At 38.8% G+C, this 16,228-nt stretch overlaps 1 protein-coding gene and 1 long non-coding RNA gene across 3 annotated transcripts in view; one reads left to right on the top strand and one right to left on the bottom strand.

The window, feature by feature from the left end:
- hth (homothorax) overlaps positions 1 to 16,228 on the bottom strand; it is a 111,341-nt gene that overhangs the window by 37,937 nt on the left and 57,176 nt on the right. For both annotated transcript variants that reach the window (XM_068301987.1, XM_068301988.1), the window contains exon 8: positions 3,374 to 3,421. In XM_068301987.1, the coding sequence (XP_068158088.1) occupies positions 3,374 to 3,421 (48 nt within the window). The remainder of the gene's footprint in view (positions 1 to 3,373; positions 3,422 to 16,228) is intronic.
- The window catches only part of LOC137585949 (uncharacterized), a 174,698-nt gene that overhangs the window by 114,062 nt on the left and 44,408 nt on the right, over positions 1 to 16,228 (top strand). The gene's annotated exons all lie outside the window — the stretch shown is intronic.

The raw sequence follows: 16,228 nt of genomic DNA, 5'->3' as shown, positions 1-16,228 counted from the left end.
TTCAAAACAAGATATGGGCAAAAAAAAAAAGTCCATTCACATTTAATTGGTTGAGTTTTTATTTAATTCGGAAATCGAAACTGCTTTTTTTGTTTTTGTTGGCCAAAGTCAAAAAGCAAATAAGCAAATTTATTAAATTCTCATTTATCAAACATCATAAATCAAAGTTTCAGTTCAGTTTTCAGTTTCAGTTATTTTGGATTTTGTCAGCCAACAACAGCACAAAATTTTTAAAGTTTTTTTTTTGTTTTTGTTTTATATTTATTTCAAATGATCTATCAACAGTTGCCGTTTTGGCGTTGATGTTGATGATTTCTGTCTCTGTTTTTTTGGATTTTTATGGATTTTTCTGTCTCGCCTCGACTCTTTTTATGACTAGTTAATTTGGTTGGTTTGTTTTGCTGCTGCTGCTGCTGCTGCTGATGATGATGATGAGCTGCTTTTATTGGGCACGATGAACTATAAAAAACTAATGTTTCACAAAAATTTTTAGTAGTGCACTTGACAAGCAACCGCAGACGAAACACGACGAAACGAAACGAAATGAAATGAAATGAAACGAAGCCCACACTCTCGATGTCAATCTATCAAAAATGTCTGCCCATAACGGACACTTTTACTTTCAATTTGACCTTTAGCTAACTGTCAAAATGGTTGTCAGAATGGTTGTTGTTGTTGCTGTTGTTGTTGCTTTTGCATTTGACAGCTAACTCGCTGCGGCTGTCGCATCATTTTTCGCACTTTTGCAATGGGAAACAAAACGCGGCTTTGAACTACTAAATCATTTTTGACAGTTGGCAGCGCTGTTGACGTCGCAGTTGGGGAAAGCCCCCAGTAAGCAGAGCAGAGCAGAGCGCAGTTAACGTCAGCCGCACACTTTAACCATGACCTTGAGACCCGTTACACCGACACACACACACACACGCACCAGAGAGACAAAAGAGCGAATACATATATATGTATGTATTTTTTTTGCTGCTTTTGTTTATGCAATAAATTAAAAGCAATAATTTTTCATCTTGAGGCAGCGAAGCTCGCTGCGTTACCAGCAACAGTTGAAAGTTCGCCCGCTGCGGCGCAGAGCATTAATTTTGTGTAAAGTTTATACACACAAACACACACACAGACACACATAGAGTAAGTGATAAAGCACCGCAATGCCAACGTCGACGTCGACGTCGATGCCATTGCCGTTGCCATTGCTTGGGCAGACATTGTTTTTAACTCGCTGCGTCTGCGTCGCCGTCTCTTGGCTCTACCTCTCTCTCTCTGCAATAAATACAGAGGCAAAAACAAAAACAACCAAGAAAAAAAGAGTCAGCAGCAACACCAACAAAACAATAATTCAACTTGTGGCTATATGGGCCGCTGCCGCCGCTGCTGCTGCTGCTCCACATACTCGTAAACTGCAGGTTCAATGGACGCTTTGCGCTTGCGCAGGGCCCCAAAACAAATTGCAAGCAGTCGCATTTGTTGCCCTCTCTTTCGCTCTCCCTTTCCCGCACTGTGTCTGTGTGTGTGTGTGTGTGTTTGTGTGCCATTAATTCTAGCGCTTGCCGGCTTGTTTGACAGTTCTGACAGACGATTATTTAAAGTTGTGCTTAAATGCTCTCTCAACTGTATCTCTGTATGTGTGTGTGTGTGTCTTTGGGCATGGCCATGGCCAATGTCTACCTCCTCCTTCCTCTCTTACACCCTCTCACTTGTTCATTTATTCAGTTGTGGCTCCCCTTTCCGCCTTCATAGCCAGCCAGTGGCCTTACCTCTTTCAGTAGACAAATTACATTTTTGGCATAACGCTTTTGTTCCTGTCTGCCAGTGGGTTAGTAGGTCTTTCAGCCAAAAACCAAAATCTGCTCAAATAGCCAACATTTGTACATGAATTTCTAACTTTAATTTGATCGCTAATTAAGTCAATTGGAAATTGAGTTTTAACTACTTTTTAACTACTTTCCCCCTCCTAAGAAACTTCTTTTGAGAAACTTCTGTTGGAATTTCTTAAGAAATATATTTAAATTTTAACTATAAAATATGAAACTTTAATTGTTTAACCATCTTAAATGTCTATTAAATGTTAGTTAGTGATTTAAAATGCTCTAAAAGCAAGAAAACTCAATGGAAATTCCTAACGTGATGGTCATCCAAAAGGAAAACTCAAAGAAAGAAGTAAATAAAAATCTACATTTACATGTTCCAAGTCGACTTTTTGAATGTGGCAATGAACATTATTTTAATTTATGACATTTATGTCATCTATGATCTGCTTCTCTTTCGACTTTCAGCTCTCTAATAGAAACGCATAAACGTTTAGTTAGTATGTATATAAATCCGCCCATAAGTGGCAGCCAGACTATTGCGCAATTTAACGATTTATAAATGCTTTTACACACCATTTTTCAATTTAACACAGCGTAACGTCATAAAATCGAGGCAGCTGCTGCCTGCCGACTTTGGACGGGATTTCTTTTTATGGACTCAAGGAGTTTAGCCAAGACACCAACCAAGCACACACATACATACATATGTGTATCATAAATCAAAAATTTGAGGCAAATATTCACGTGCCAGACGAGAGGCAAGAGGCAAAGAAAGGAAATGGGCTGACTGACTCAGGGGCTTCACTTAATGAAAGCGAAAAGCGCTTCTTATATAATGATGAAATCGAGTGAGGACCATCCCACAAAATATCTGTCCTTTGCCATCAAACTGCCACTGCGCTTAGCGCGAAACGCTGATTTAACTTGTTCAGAAAATGTGGCACAAGTTCATCAACGTCGACATCGACATGGGCATCAACAACATTCTAGGGGCGTGGCCAGAAGCACGTTGAAAGCTACGAGACCGCCAATGTTCAATTTATGAGCCGAGCCGAGCCGAGCCGCAGCCCCTGGAAAGTAGCCCTTGCCATGGCTTCCACGTCTCGTTTTAATCGATTGTAGTTTTTAATTAAAATTTAACTTTATAATGATTTTTTATCAGCTGTCTCCGGCCAGCCGCCAAGTCTGTTTAAGTCTAAATTAAAAAGAAATTTCTCATTTTAAGCAAGACAGGAAGAGGAAGAGCCACAGGACCCCAGACAAGATCGGCGTGGCTGGTGGCGGTGAGCAAACTGGGCGTGGGTTCAAGAACGTGATCGGTCCCCTCAGATGATTAGCGACAGACAGACAGACAACTGGAGAGTGCGAGTTGGCCATTTGATTGATGTGCGAAATACTGCCATTAAGGGTATCAAAAGGGATGTAGGATCAAGTCTCTATCTAGTCAAATACTAATCTCTAACAGGGGCAAGGCAAAGCTTTATGTCTTATGGTATAGTATATAGTATATATATTAAATAATGTGTTAAATGGACTTAATGTGGAATGTCACTTACCATCATATGTTAGTTCTGAAGGATTGAGTGATGATAAGAACTTACCATCTGCAAAAAAAAAAAAAAAGAGAGAGAGAGAGAGAGAGAAATGTACATTAGTCACTATTAAAAATCGAATTAAGACCATTTATTTTCATTAGAGCTAAAAGCTAACTAATACAACAACAAACCAAATGGCAACCGCATGCATTAAAATAATTATATATAAAATGATAAAATATCATTAATTTTTTCATTGTACGTTTTTTTTTTTTGTTCTTTCTTCTCTTGTTTCCTATCGTTTTCCGATTTTTGCATAATTTGCACATTAAAATGGCAATAGTTCAATTTGTTGTTGTTGTTGTTATGTCATTTTCCACACCTTGTTGTTGGTGCAATTTTTTATTATTAATTTTATTATTGTGCAGCATTTAATTTAATACACGATGCGCCGCATAATGTACAATAATTATTTTAAATTCACTTTGACAAGCAATTTTTATTGGCCCATCCACCACGCCTCCTCGTTGCATATATTCTGCACTTGCCACTTTCCATTATGCCCCCTCTCCCTTTTTTTTTTTGGGCCATGTTAATGTTAATTTAATATTTTTACATTGTCTCGTGTTTTAATTTTGTTTGCGGTTTGGCGCGTTTGTTGCGTTTTTTTTTTTTTTTGGTTTTTTGTTTTGTTATCATAAAACAAAAATGCAAATTAACGCACAATGTTTTTGTTGTTGCCTTTGGCTTTTGTATTGTTAATTATTTATGGTTGTCAGAGGACTGGATTTTTTGTTTTGTTTTTTGTTGGCTTGATTTCGTTTTACTGCATTTTATTTGCACGCATTTTATTTTAATAAATTATTAAACAATTTTTTTTGCTTTTGCTTTTGGTTTTTTCTCTTTTAATGGCTATTTAAAAAGACCTATCATAAACATTAACCAAAAGTTTTTTTTAGCCAAGGAGAAATGAGTGAGAAAGATGTGAGGATCTTGTATCAAGTTTTTGTTGGCCATGCCCCCCCCCCGCCCCACGGTGGATATTGCGATATTGAGACCTTCAACCTTTCTTCTGGATTTGTTGTAAGTTGTATGTGTTTTTTTTTTTGGTGTTGTTGTAAATAAATCAACGATAATTAACCTTCCCGAAGCGCGTAGAAATAATTTTACTGTCAATGTTGTCAGCACTGACAGTCGAACATCTTAAATCATTTTGTTGGTGTTGTTGTTGCTGTTGGTGTTGTCAAACACACAGCACAAAGAAAACAAAACGAAATTAAAAAGCGCAACATCAACGGACACTAAACACGGTTAAATGATCAACGCGCCCCGAAAATGCCAAATGCGCAGAAATAAAATGCCAATTCGCACTCGTCGCAATGGCGACGATGACGACGATGACGACGACGACGACGACGATGGGTGATGATGATGATGGAGGAGACCAAGGAGGACTCCCTTTCGGACTCGCGACAAAACACCTTTTCAAAATGCATGGCAAACATCTTGAGTGAGAGAGAGAGACAGAGAGGGGAAAGAGCTCTATATCTGCGAGACTGATGCGTAGACGTCAAAGTGCGACTGATGCTGCTGGTGCTGGTGCTGCTGCTGCTGATGTTCTTCTGGTGGCAATTAAATGCCTTCAACGCTAGTCGTTGCCAACGCCTTAACCTGCTGCCGCTGATCGGCCTCCTTCAGTGACGACCACAAATAACGCCCAAATATGGCGCAATTTCATTCGCAATGCAACGAATCGATGCCACCGATGCCGATTCGATTCGTTTCGATTCGAATCGATTCGATTTATTTATCACCTGTCGTTGAAAATTGAAATTGCATTTGCCTGGACTCGAACCGGGGACTTGAAGTTGAAGTTGGAGTTGGTCTTGGGCAATTTCAATTCCAATGATGCTTTAGTTATCTCTTTGTTGCTGTTGTTGTTGCTTTACTTTGGCGCTCTCCAGGTAATCATTGTCAACAATTAATGAACGACCACTTCGATCAGTCAGTCTGGTAGATGGGCGTGGCCTCTTTTTAATGAACAGCACAATTTTTGCTTTAGTATATCATGTGGTTTGGTGTTTTCTATTAGAATGGCTAGCGAAAACCCTGAAGTTGAGCAAGTTGAGCCGAGTCCAACCGTGAGGGAACTCATCAACATAATGTAAGACGTTGCTCGGGGCGATAATGAGCTATAATGGAGCTGAGACCTTGGTCTGGGCTGTGAATAGGAGTCTCTTAAAAGCCAATTCCCTCGTTTTTCGATGTTTCTTCTCTTCTGGTTTTTTGTTTTTTTTCGCATATTTAAAAGGCACTGAACACTGATCGACTAATCAGACAGAGCCAACAGAGTTTACTTTTGTGTCTTTCAGCTAGTGTGTTGGATGGTTTGAGAAAGAAAGTGCCGAATGGAGTTCGCCCAGTTGTTTGGCTTATCAATGCACTTTGCCGGCCTACACGTAAACCTACTTACATGCGTTAACTTTTTGTGCGATAAAGAGCCACGACGACGACGACGACGACGACGACGACCATGATGATGATGATGATGATGATGGCCAGTTAGAGAATTGATTTCAATCATTGGGCATTTTAATAGGGAAAGGAAGGATGTGCGCTTGATTGGCATAAGGCAGGCATGAGGTAAGGAGTCATTAGAGCGGCAAGACAGGGGCCAAAACGAACTGAAAGTTTTCGTGCCAGTGTGCGCTTTTACGCTTTAGTGGATAGACTGACTACTACCTATGTATTTGTGTCTGGGTGCAGGAAAGGCAAGGAGCTTGAGCTAAGTCACTCGGCTCTAGAGAGTCTTGGGGGGCTTGTGGCATGCCGACGTTTTTTGTAGCAAACAAAATTGTCGACAAATAGTTTACACAAGCATGAAATTTTGCTGCTGGGCCCCAGACAAACGAGGCCAGCAGCCATGGAACAGCCAACAGGCTGACTACAAAGAATGTTGTAGCTTGGTTGTGGTTGCAGTTGCTGTTACCGGAATTTGTGCTAGAATTGCAGCTTAAAATACTAAAGCATTTTTTGGCCTTAACCAAGAGATAGCCAGACGGGGAAGAGGGCCAAACAAAAGACTTGTTGTAATGTTGGCCTAGGCTAAACACCTGCCAATTCTCTGGCCATCTTTTGGCCCTGCCATTTGGGTGGCTTGTATTTAATTAAATTATCTGGTCAAAAGGAGAAACCAGCAAACCAGCTCGCTCTCTCTCTCTCGGTCATTAATTCATATCAAAAAGGGTAATTGAAAACCGCATAAATTAAAACCAAGAAAAAAACACAAAATGAAAAAAATAAATAGCGCATTTTTATTATCATATTTGCCTCCTGCTTGGTTTCTCTTTGCTCTCCCCATTTTTTTTTTCTGTTTGGTTTTGACTGGCATTCCAGTGGGAATATATATATATACATGGTCGGCTTTGACATTTGGCTGCATTATAGTTTAATCTTATTAAAATATTTATTTTTATTAAAATATGCATGCAATTTGTTAATTTAACTGCTGCGTTTGCTATTTCCTCTCTCTGCACTCTGCAACAGTCCATGCCAATTTATTTATGCTGCCGTTTTTTTGTCTTTCCACCGATTTTGGTTGACTTCGTTATTTTTTTTGGCATCCACTGCGCTTAATTGCATTTTGCATATGAATTAATGAATTTTTTATCAGCCCATACACCTACACACACACACACACACACACACACACACACACACACACACACACACACTGTGTATAAGCCTATATATTTATATCGTATTGCATATGCAAGCTTTATTTATTTGCATTTTTTTATGACACTGATAATGCAATGAAAACAACAAATGCGCCAACCACAGAACGTTCTGTTTTTTTTTTGTTGTTGTTGTTCATTTTGTTTATTTGTTATTTGTCATTGTGTTGTTTTTTTTTTTTTTTTTTTTGCTGTGTTTTACTCATTTTTTTTTTCCAGCAATATTTAATTTCATTTGTGGTTGTCGGGGCCCGCCCACAAAAGGGACAACTATATAGAGACAAAGCTCAAGAGCAGTCGAGATAGAGATAGTAAATAGAGAATGAAACAAATATATATATATAATATATACTAGATATAGCCATATGTTAATTTCTAAAGGGAATCATAAACTCATAACTTGTTTTTGTTCGAAAAATCTAATACAAAATGTATTCAAGTAATTTGATTAAAGTTTCCATTAAGCTTTTACATTTAATTATATGATTAGAAGCATTACTTTTGGATTTTTTCTAATAATTAGGCAATTAGAAGAATTCTATCTAGAAATTGTAAGCGATTTAGCATTAAAAACCATTTGAGGTCTAAGTTGAGAGATTGAAATTTGAGATTCTAAAGACTTTCTTAACAATTGTGACTAACTAATCAACACCCTATATCAGCAAATAAGTCTATAGTTTAAAGCATTACAGTCAAAATGATTCCAACTAAACAAAGCTAAAGCCTTTTAAGAACTTAAAAGTCCTTTAGTAAGCTTAATTGAATGCTGCTTAAAATATTATTTACACTCTTCAAGTTAATGTAATTTTAATAATGCAAAGAAGAGAGAGAGAGACAGAGAGAGAGAGATGAATATCTTATGTATACCACTGCTATCATTAACGAGTCCTTGATGAATGCATTTCAAACATTTATTTACAGATATCTGTCAGAATGATCAACATAGTTTCAATAGTTAAAAGTGCCACGCAACTCATTTGAGCCATAATCTATGAAATTCTCTAGAAAAAGGGTTTCTAGTTTCTCTCTAAATGTATGTATGTGTATGATATCGAAGTAAGTTTCATTAAAATGCAATTAATATAGGTTTTCAGCACATTTATGCCTTGGGACCCCAAAAGGCAAATTAACCAAACTAGGCGGCAACTAAGTCGACAAGGCCCTAGGCCTACAGAAAATTAGGGTGCGTTATAATTAATAACATTTTCAACAAAACGCACACACACACACACACACACACCGCAACGTTTACCAACTTTTCATTAACTTGGCATTACTAGTCGAGAACAGCGAGCAATGCAATTGTCCTAAAACTCGACAAGAGACACGTGTAACTTGTGTTCCATATGCAAAAGAAGTGCACGCAACTAAACTAAACATAACTGTAGACATATGTATATATAAATATATATCTATATTGTGTATATATTTTGTATGTATGACTCAATCCATTAACGTTTTGATAAAAGATCTTTATGACGACACTCGAAGCGACGGCGGCAATCATCATCATCAGCAACAATAACAACAGAAACAGCAACAGAAATTGCTTTGGTACGTGTCAGTTGAAAAAGAAAAGGCTGACAGTCAGATAGACAGACAGACAGAGAAACACCAGAGAGTGAAAAGTAATTGCGTTTAAATGCGTTTACATTAAGCCAAAATGCAAGCCAAGTTGGACAGTCGAAAAATGTTGTTGTTATTATTGCCTTGTCGGTTGGTTCGGTTGGCCTAATTGCGGGTGCTGCGCAGGGGGAATTGCCTCTCTATCAAGGACAATTATTATTACACTTGTAATGCGACCATTAATGGCATTATTCATTTGAAATACAACAACAGCAACAACACCAACGAAAAAGAAGAAACACAAAGTGTTACACCATATCCGGAATACCTCAAAACAAAAAAGAAAGAAAAAAAACGTATAAAAAAATAGAAGACACAGGGGCCAGGTCTGCTGGATATATCTTTATCTCGACTGAGCGACTTTACGACATGCTAAGCCAAAACGTAAAACACTTTACATTACACCGCCCCCCCCCACCCCCCGCATACACACATCACACTCACCCCTCAGCCCTGAAAGGGTGCTCTGACTGGTGCTGGATTTGCCTTTGGTCTGTGCCTTTCGGGTTTGCTACGACTTTACGACTTTTTAATAGTTCTCACATATTTTTTATAGATTTTTCTACGCTGCTTTCTCGTCATCTCTCTGTCTCTCTTTCCCTCTCTCTCTCTCTCCGTCTGTCTTCTTCATTTGCTATATGCGCTTTGATGGAAATTATTTGTTTTTGTTATTTTGGCCAGCCCATAAAATTGATTTCCTTTTTGCGCTGGGCTCGGGAGTTTGCTTCAAATCCAAAATACATATTTGTTGGGGTATATCAAGTCAAAAGTAAACGAAGGATAAAATATCTGGGATATTTCATTGTGGAAATAAAGATTGGAGTTAGCCAAGTCCGTTTGACAGAGAGAAAGACTATTGGCAATTAGTTTAAAGGGTCATAAGTAAATTTTTTCCTGGGTAACTTTCAGTCGATACTTGAACGCTCAGATATATGGAATTTTTGTTTCTTCTTTTCATGTAGTTGTGTGTGTGTGAGTGTGTGTGCTTTTTGCCTGTCATAAAATTTATGTTTATGTCGTAAAATTTAGTTCGATTTTTGTGGCTGTTTTTGTTGCTGCCTTTTGATTTCGTTTCGTTCCTCTTCTGTCTTGGCACTAAAAACAATCAATGAAGTTGTTGCTATTGTTGTAGTTGTTGCTTTTATTGTTTTTTGTGTGGACCACACCAGGTGTTAGAGGAAAAGGGTTTGTGTTTTCTTTTTTTTTGGGTTTTTTGTAGAGACAGCGCTGCGTATACGCAATATCCTTAAGCAAGCTTCTTGCTTAGGGGTGAAGCAACAAAGGGGGAAGGGAAAGGTGGCATTGTCGCCTTGCTGATATAAACAAACGACTGACATTTATTTTTATTACACACCTTTTGGGGGCTTTCACTTTGCCTAGTAGATTCTAGTTATTTTAATGCACATTTCGTAGGCAATTCGAAATTAGGCAATGTTTGCCAATGTACTTGGCCACCACCACCACCCCCTCGATTCTGTCAAGGTATTGTACGGGGGTTGGTGGGTCCTTTTCGCCCTGCTTATAAAAAAAGTAATTTTCTCATTTCTTGTTCTCGTTCGAGGCTTTTTGTATATTAGAAGAAATGGCTTTATTTATTTCTTTATATGTAAGTGGCGGCAAAAACTTTTTGCTCGATTTCTCCTTTAGCTTGTACATTTCTTTGCCTTCTTTTATACCCTGTAGCCAAAAAGTAATATTGGGATAATCAGAGCCAAGTCAGCCCTTACTAAGCCCTCAGTAGGTAGATTATCCTATAGATAATGGAAAATGTAAAACTAACAAGTAAGAGATTTGATGATTCAGAAGAAGATTTACCAACTACAGGGTATCTAGAAGTCGTTAGCCCTACTTAAGGTTCAAAGTCTTTTATTTTTTGGAGTCGGTTAGTATCTTTTTTTCTTTTGGTGTATTCGTTTTGCTTGTGCCCCGTTAAATTGGCAAGTTTGTTGTGCTAAGTTTTGGGTCTCGGTGCTCGGGCACATAAATTAGACGCACAAATTAGAAATTATGTGCGCATTTAAATGTGAAGAGGAGACTCCAGACTCCAGAGTTTGCTCCAGTATCCCGGCTGCTTTTGGCGTTTTTCTCAGTCTCAGTCGCAGTCGCAGTCTCTCCCTGTCTCTGTTCCATATGTTGGCTAATGAAATGGCAGTGGGGAAAAGTGCCTTGGACGTTGGTTATGCCGGGTTTTCTCCGGGTCGGGGTTGGGGTTGGGGTTTCGGGCTGGCGCTGTGGCTGGGGCTGGGGCTGCCTTTTAGTCAAACTCAATGAATATTTGAAGAGCCAAAGAAAAAAAAAAGAACCAAACAAAATGGAACTTTTTCTGCCACGGCGCCATTTGGCGCTACAAAGATATTTTTTCCATTGAAAGCATAAGGCAAAAGTTGTTTAAATTTAGCCCCACAGTCACACACATCCACACCCATGTGTGTGTATATGGGGGTGTGGTGGATGAGGGTGGAAGAAAAGCAATTCCACATTTGCGTTATTTGTGCTCTTGTCTTCATTTTTCTTCTTTTTTCAGCTTTTTTGGTTATTTTTTTTTTGGTTCTTTCATGGAGACATGAAACACAATTGACAATGTTATTTGTGGACAGAACATGACACAAAAGGCAGCCAGATGAGTTCAATGATCGTCACCAAAAAACAAGGAGGAAAAAAAACAAGCAGAAGACAGATCACTGATCACAGTCTGGTCTTTCAACTTTCATATGGTAAAGACATGTTTTTTTTTAAGTAATTCAATTTGCTTGCCATCATCAAAATGGAAAACCTCTCTCAACTAACTTGAATTTCAATACCTTTATTACTTTTGGAAGGCCAATTCAACCACTGTCCCCCTCTCTCCCCTTACTACAGATAAGATCCTAATGCTACGCTTATGACTTTTATTCCACTCTCTGATATTACAATTTCGACAACTTTATTTCCGTTTGCCTGGCACCTACCCAGGTCATTAGTTTGTCCACCCACCCCAGACCCATTGCTCTTACTAATGTCATTTATCATTAGGCGGCTAGCCTACAATTTTATACTAGTTATCAAAAAAGAAAAACAGAAAGAAATACATAAAGTCTAGAGTGTATTCATACAACATTTTCTTCCTGTTGACGCAAGATAATTTGCTTTCACTTTGCTACCATTACAAAATGTCAAATTTTCTGGGCACACACACAGACAGACAGTGCCACGCCTCCATCCCGGTATGGCAAACAAAACGACGCCCATGACGGGGGTATAAGGTATAGGTATAGGTAGTTGGGTAGTTAGGTTGTCGTTTGGAATTGTTGGTTGTAGGTGGCATAACAACATGGTCAGGTGACTACCCATACACGCCCAGGCACAAGCGCATAATTTGTCATTGAATGTTTGAATTCGGGTCGTTCTGGTAATGTCTTAGGTGTTGCTTGTGAATGTTTGCATAAAAAAACAGTGGGGACTACACACAATTTTCTTCCTGAAAACCCTGAAAAAAGAGGCAGTCTAGCATTTCACTTAATGGGCGTGTGTGTGGTTGTGTGTGTGTGCCCACTCGAGAAATTGTTGCTGTTGTCCTGCCTCTAGCATTTGTTGCTTAATTTGCGGGCAGCATTTAAAAAGCATTTAGGCCTACACTAGTGTCCAGTAAAAGTATGTCTAGCTTTTAGTTCCAGCTTGTCTGCTATCATCTGCCATTGATTTCACCGACATGTAGCTATATCTCTGCCTCTATTTGAGTGTGTATGTGTGTGTGTGAATTCTCTGAGGTCGTCGGGGCTGGCTGCCATTTAATGTATACACACACACACACACACACACACTTACATATAGCCATATAATTATAATTGCTGATAAATGTTTCATACTAATAAACACTTATTGCGGGGATCGGGCAACTGGGCAACTGGGCAAAGGGGGCCCATCGGGATCGGGACGTGTGACGCTAATGACACTTGGCGTCGTCGTCGTCGTCAGCGTCGTCAGCGTCGTTGTCGTTGCAAAAATGAAATGATTTGTGTGAGAGATTGCATGCCTCGCAGTGATTTGTGATTTGTGTGTTGAGAAATGCAATTTTAAACGGGGAGAATTTGCGACGACTGCAACTGGCAACTTGATAAGCCACTGTCATCAGCAGCATGCAGTTCTTGATAGCTCTATTAACTGCCGACCCCTTACCCCCCTTACACCCTGCCATCAACGTTTCCACCTTCGACTACGACTTGCCAATCAAAATAACCTCTTCAAAAATGGCAGCAACACAAAAATCATTTCATATGAATGAAATGCGAAAATAATGAATAATAAAAGTCAAAAAGACATGAGTTTATATATTATTTCTTGAATGACGATCATGTCGGCATAATGAAGTAAATAAATCCATATACATACACAATAAACAAGTGACCTCTACATCTCTTATCAGCCCTTGGCCATCCAGCTGTGTCTAATTTATGCCACAGCCAGTGTGAGACCTGAACCAAACCAGATCATAGCTATATTATAATGATATATGTAAGTTTAAAGCTAGACAAATTTCAAGTCAAAATCGACCACCCAATGGAAGTTCCAAGAATTTTATGCCTTAAAAAACATGAACAAAGCAGAAAAAGAAAAACGAACCCGGGGAAAGGAAATAGGAAGTTTGCATTTTGTCTGCACGCGGCAACCCTCCTGCAATTGTTGCTGCTGTTGATGTTGTTGGTGTTGCTTGTTTGTCAACTGAGTTTGGGTATCTCTCAGTTGAGTTCAGTTCAGTTCAGTCTAGTACTGTTCCTGCCCACCCTGAATGCTGGTGTTGATGATTCTGTTGAGAGAGATAGACCGACCTAAAGCCAAAGCCAAAACCCAATCCCAAAAGCAGCAAAGGGAAATTCGATGCGCATTCTATTCATTGGCGTGTCGGGTCTACGAAATATGATAATGTGAGGCGAAAACGGAAAAAACGCAACAGTCAGTTCGTAAATTTTCATTGTAAAATAAGAACGAGCGTTCATCGTTCAACATTCACCGTGTGCCAATCCCCTGTGTTCAGTTGTGTTCTGTTCCGTTCTGTTTTTTTTAGGGGATGAAGATGTATTGCCCTTTTGTGCAATTTGACGTAATGTTACATAAGCTCTACCCGCTTTCAAATGTATAAAGAGGAGGTAGGAGGGGGGTGCTTCTCCTTTGCTCTCTCCTTCTCATTATGGCAATATTTCTGTTTCAATTTTTATGATTGTGAATTTTTTGGGTGTTAGTTAGGTACACACACACACACACATATGTATTCATAAACGTGCAGCAGCTGGTGCCCTTTATTTGGAAAGGGATTCATTCTACGTCTACGGGTAGATACAACACAGATATGGGCAATTCCTTTTTTTGTTCCTTTGACATGGAGTATCAGGGAGTTTTGTCGTCCATACAAAAGTTCTTTCATTTCAATTTTTAATGCGTAAAATTTTAATTTTCTTATTATTGTTGTTGTTGCTGTTGCTGTGCCACGTTGGTGGCGGAAATTGTGTCAGAATTTTGACAAAAGAGTTAAAAAGTTGTGGGAAATATTGTATCAGGCAGATGTCATAATGAATTTTAAGATCACATTATTTGCCCCGTGAGGTGCGAAATGTTTGATGAACTGCTAAAAGAGTTACTAGAAGATTGAGGAGATTTGCCAAGAGATCTTTCCCAAAGAAAGTGTGTGATTGTGTTTTCCATTGTAAATTTGACTCTGTCCCCCCTTCCTATGTAAGAATTTCAGTCTCAGTTAAACCGACCAAATGCAATGCAATTAAAAGCAAAACCAAAAGAATGCTTTCACAATAGGCAAGAAAGGAAATGCAAAATGAAATCAAACTGAAAGAACAGAAACTCCCAGGCCGTCTTCCATGAGAAACTGTCAAGCAGAATGGCATGAAACTGGACAGGAGGGGGACAAATGGATGGAATGGCATGGGGTGGAGTGGAAAAACAAATGAAAATTGTCTAATTGTGCGTGGTAAGATAACAAACAGCAAGACAGCCTAGCCTGGCTATAGTTTCCTGTTATTGTTATTGTAGCTGTAACACATTTCATCAATGTAAATAAGCAAAAACAAAAAAAGAAATGTTGTGCGACAACAACAACAATAAAGATAATCGCCTTAGTAGCGAAAAGTGCACTCGAGGCACTGCGACGACTTCGACAACGTCCATAAGGTCATGTCAACCATGAGGATGAGAATTGTGAATGACGAGAAAATGAGGCGGCTGCGGCTTAAAGGCCGCAATGACAAAAACAAGCTGCCACAAACACAACATACACACACACACACACACAAACACACACACACAGCGAGACTAGCCACCCCTTGAACTTTAAAATTGTAACAATTGGCAATTGTGTGGGTCTTGCGGCAAAGCGGAAAGGATAACACGCACTTCTGAGGCAAAACCCCCTCCCACCATCACAACTTTCCCTAACCCTTATCCTTACCCCTACCAAATGGATGGCTTGGCTTGGCTCAAGCCATGAAAGTTAATTTACGTCACGCAGCATTTTCAATCAATGTCAGCAAGAGAAAAGTGACGAACCACGGGAGTACATATATTTAGGTCCACAAAGAGGAGAGGAGGGTAGTGTAAAAATAGGGTAGAATGTGTGGGTCTTAGTTGACTGCTGCCCGCTGTTCTTGTTTATTTTCATTTTCGCAGCTCAAAGGCAATCAAATTGATCTCATTTTGATTTGCATTTAAGCGACACTTGAACCTCATTTCAATCTAAATAAACACATATACACACACGCACACACACACTTGGAATTCAAATAGACACTCTTGACACTTATCACTTGGGTTTTTGGGTCTATAATTATGCATTAACAAACATCATCATGGCGATGATAGATCATAATTTTCATTCTCTTTTACTTTTTTCCAGCAATTTTCCCCAGTTTTGTCTGATGAGGGTGATCTATAATTATAGACTTGAGTTGGGCTGGCTGTAACTATTAATTGCTTGGATTATTTATATGGAAAACTAACTGGTCGACGCCCAAATAGACTTGTCATGATAATAGATAGGTATATGTATATATGTATGTTGGAAAATTCTAGAATTTAATTTGTATTTTCTCACAACTTTACTGAAATAAAATGAGTTTTAATTCTGTTACTAAAGATTTCCTAGGAAACAAACATGCCCTCAACTGATTCCGATCTATAAATATAAGAATTATGTGAAATAATTGTCAAGTGTGAACCAAAAATGTGTGACTTGATGAACAGTTCTTTTGCTATTTTGTTTTTTAAATTTACTTGAGAATTGTTTTGTATTTATGCACTTAAAGTCCTTCACCTTTGCCAGGCAATTTTGCCCTGACCTCATAAATTTTGCTACCAACTCTCGAAAATTCAAAATTCGGGAAGGCATTTCCTTCAGTTTTTCCTCACCGCTCTCTCTTCCTCCTTCCTTTTCACTCTCTCTCTCTCTCTCATGCACACTTTCTTTATGCTTTTTGCCAAGGAAAAATTCCTGTCAAAATTGATAAAAATCACATTTTCCATTTGAATAACA

The sequence above is a fragment of the Drosophila tropicalis genome, unplaced genomic scaffold (assembly GCF_018151085.1).
Source record: "Drosophila tropicalis isolate 14030-0801.00 unplaced genomic scaffold, ASM1815108v1 contig_878, whole genome shotgun sequence".
In the NCBI taxonomy this organism is placed as follows: Eukaryota; Metazoa; Arthropoda; class Insecta; order Diptera; family Drosophilidae; genus Drosophila; species Drosophila tropicalis.
This window is presented reverse-complemented; position numbering and strand designations above follow the sequence as displayed.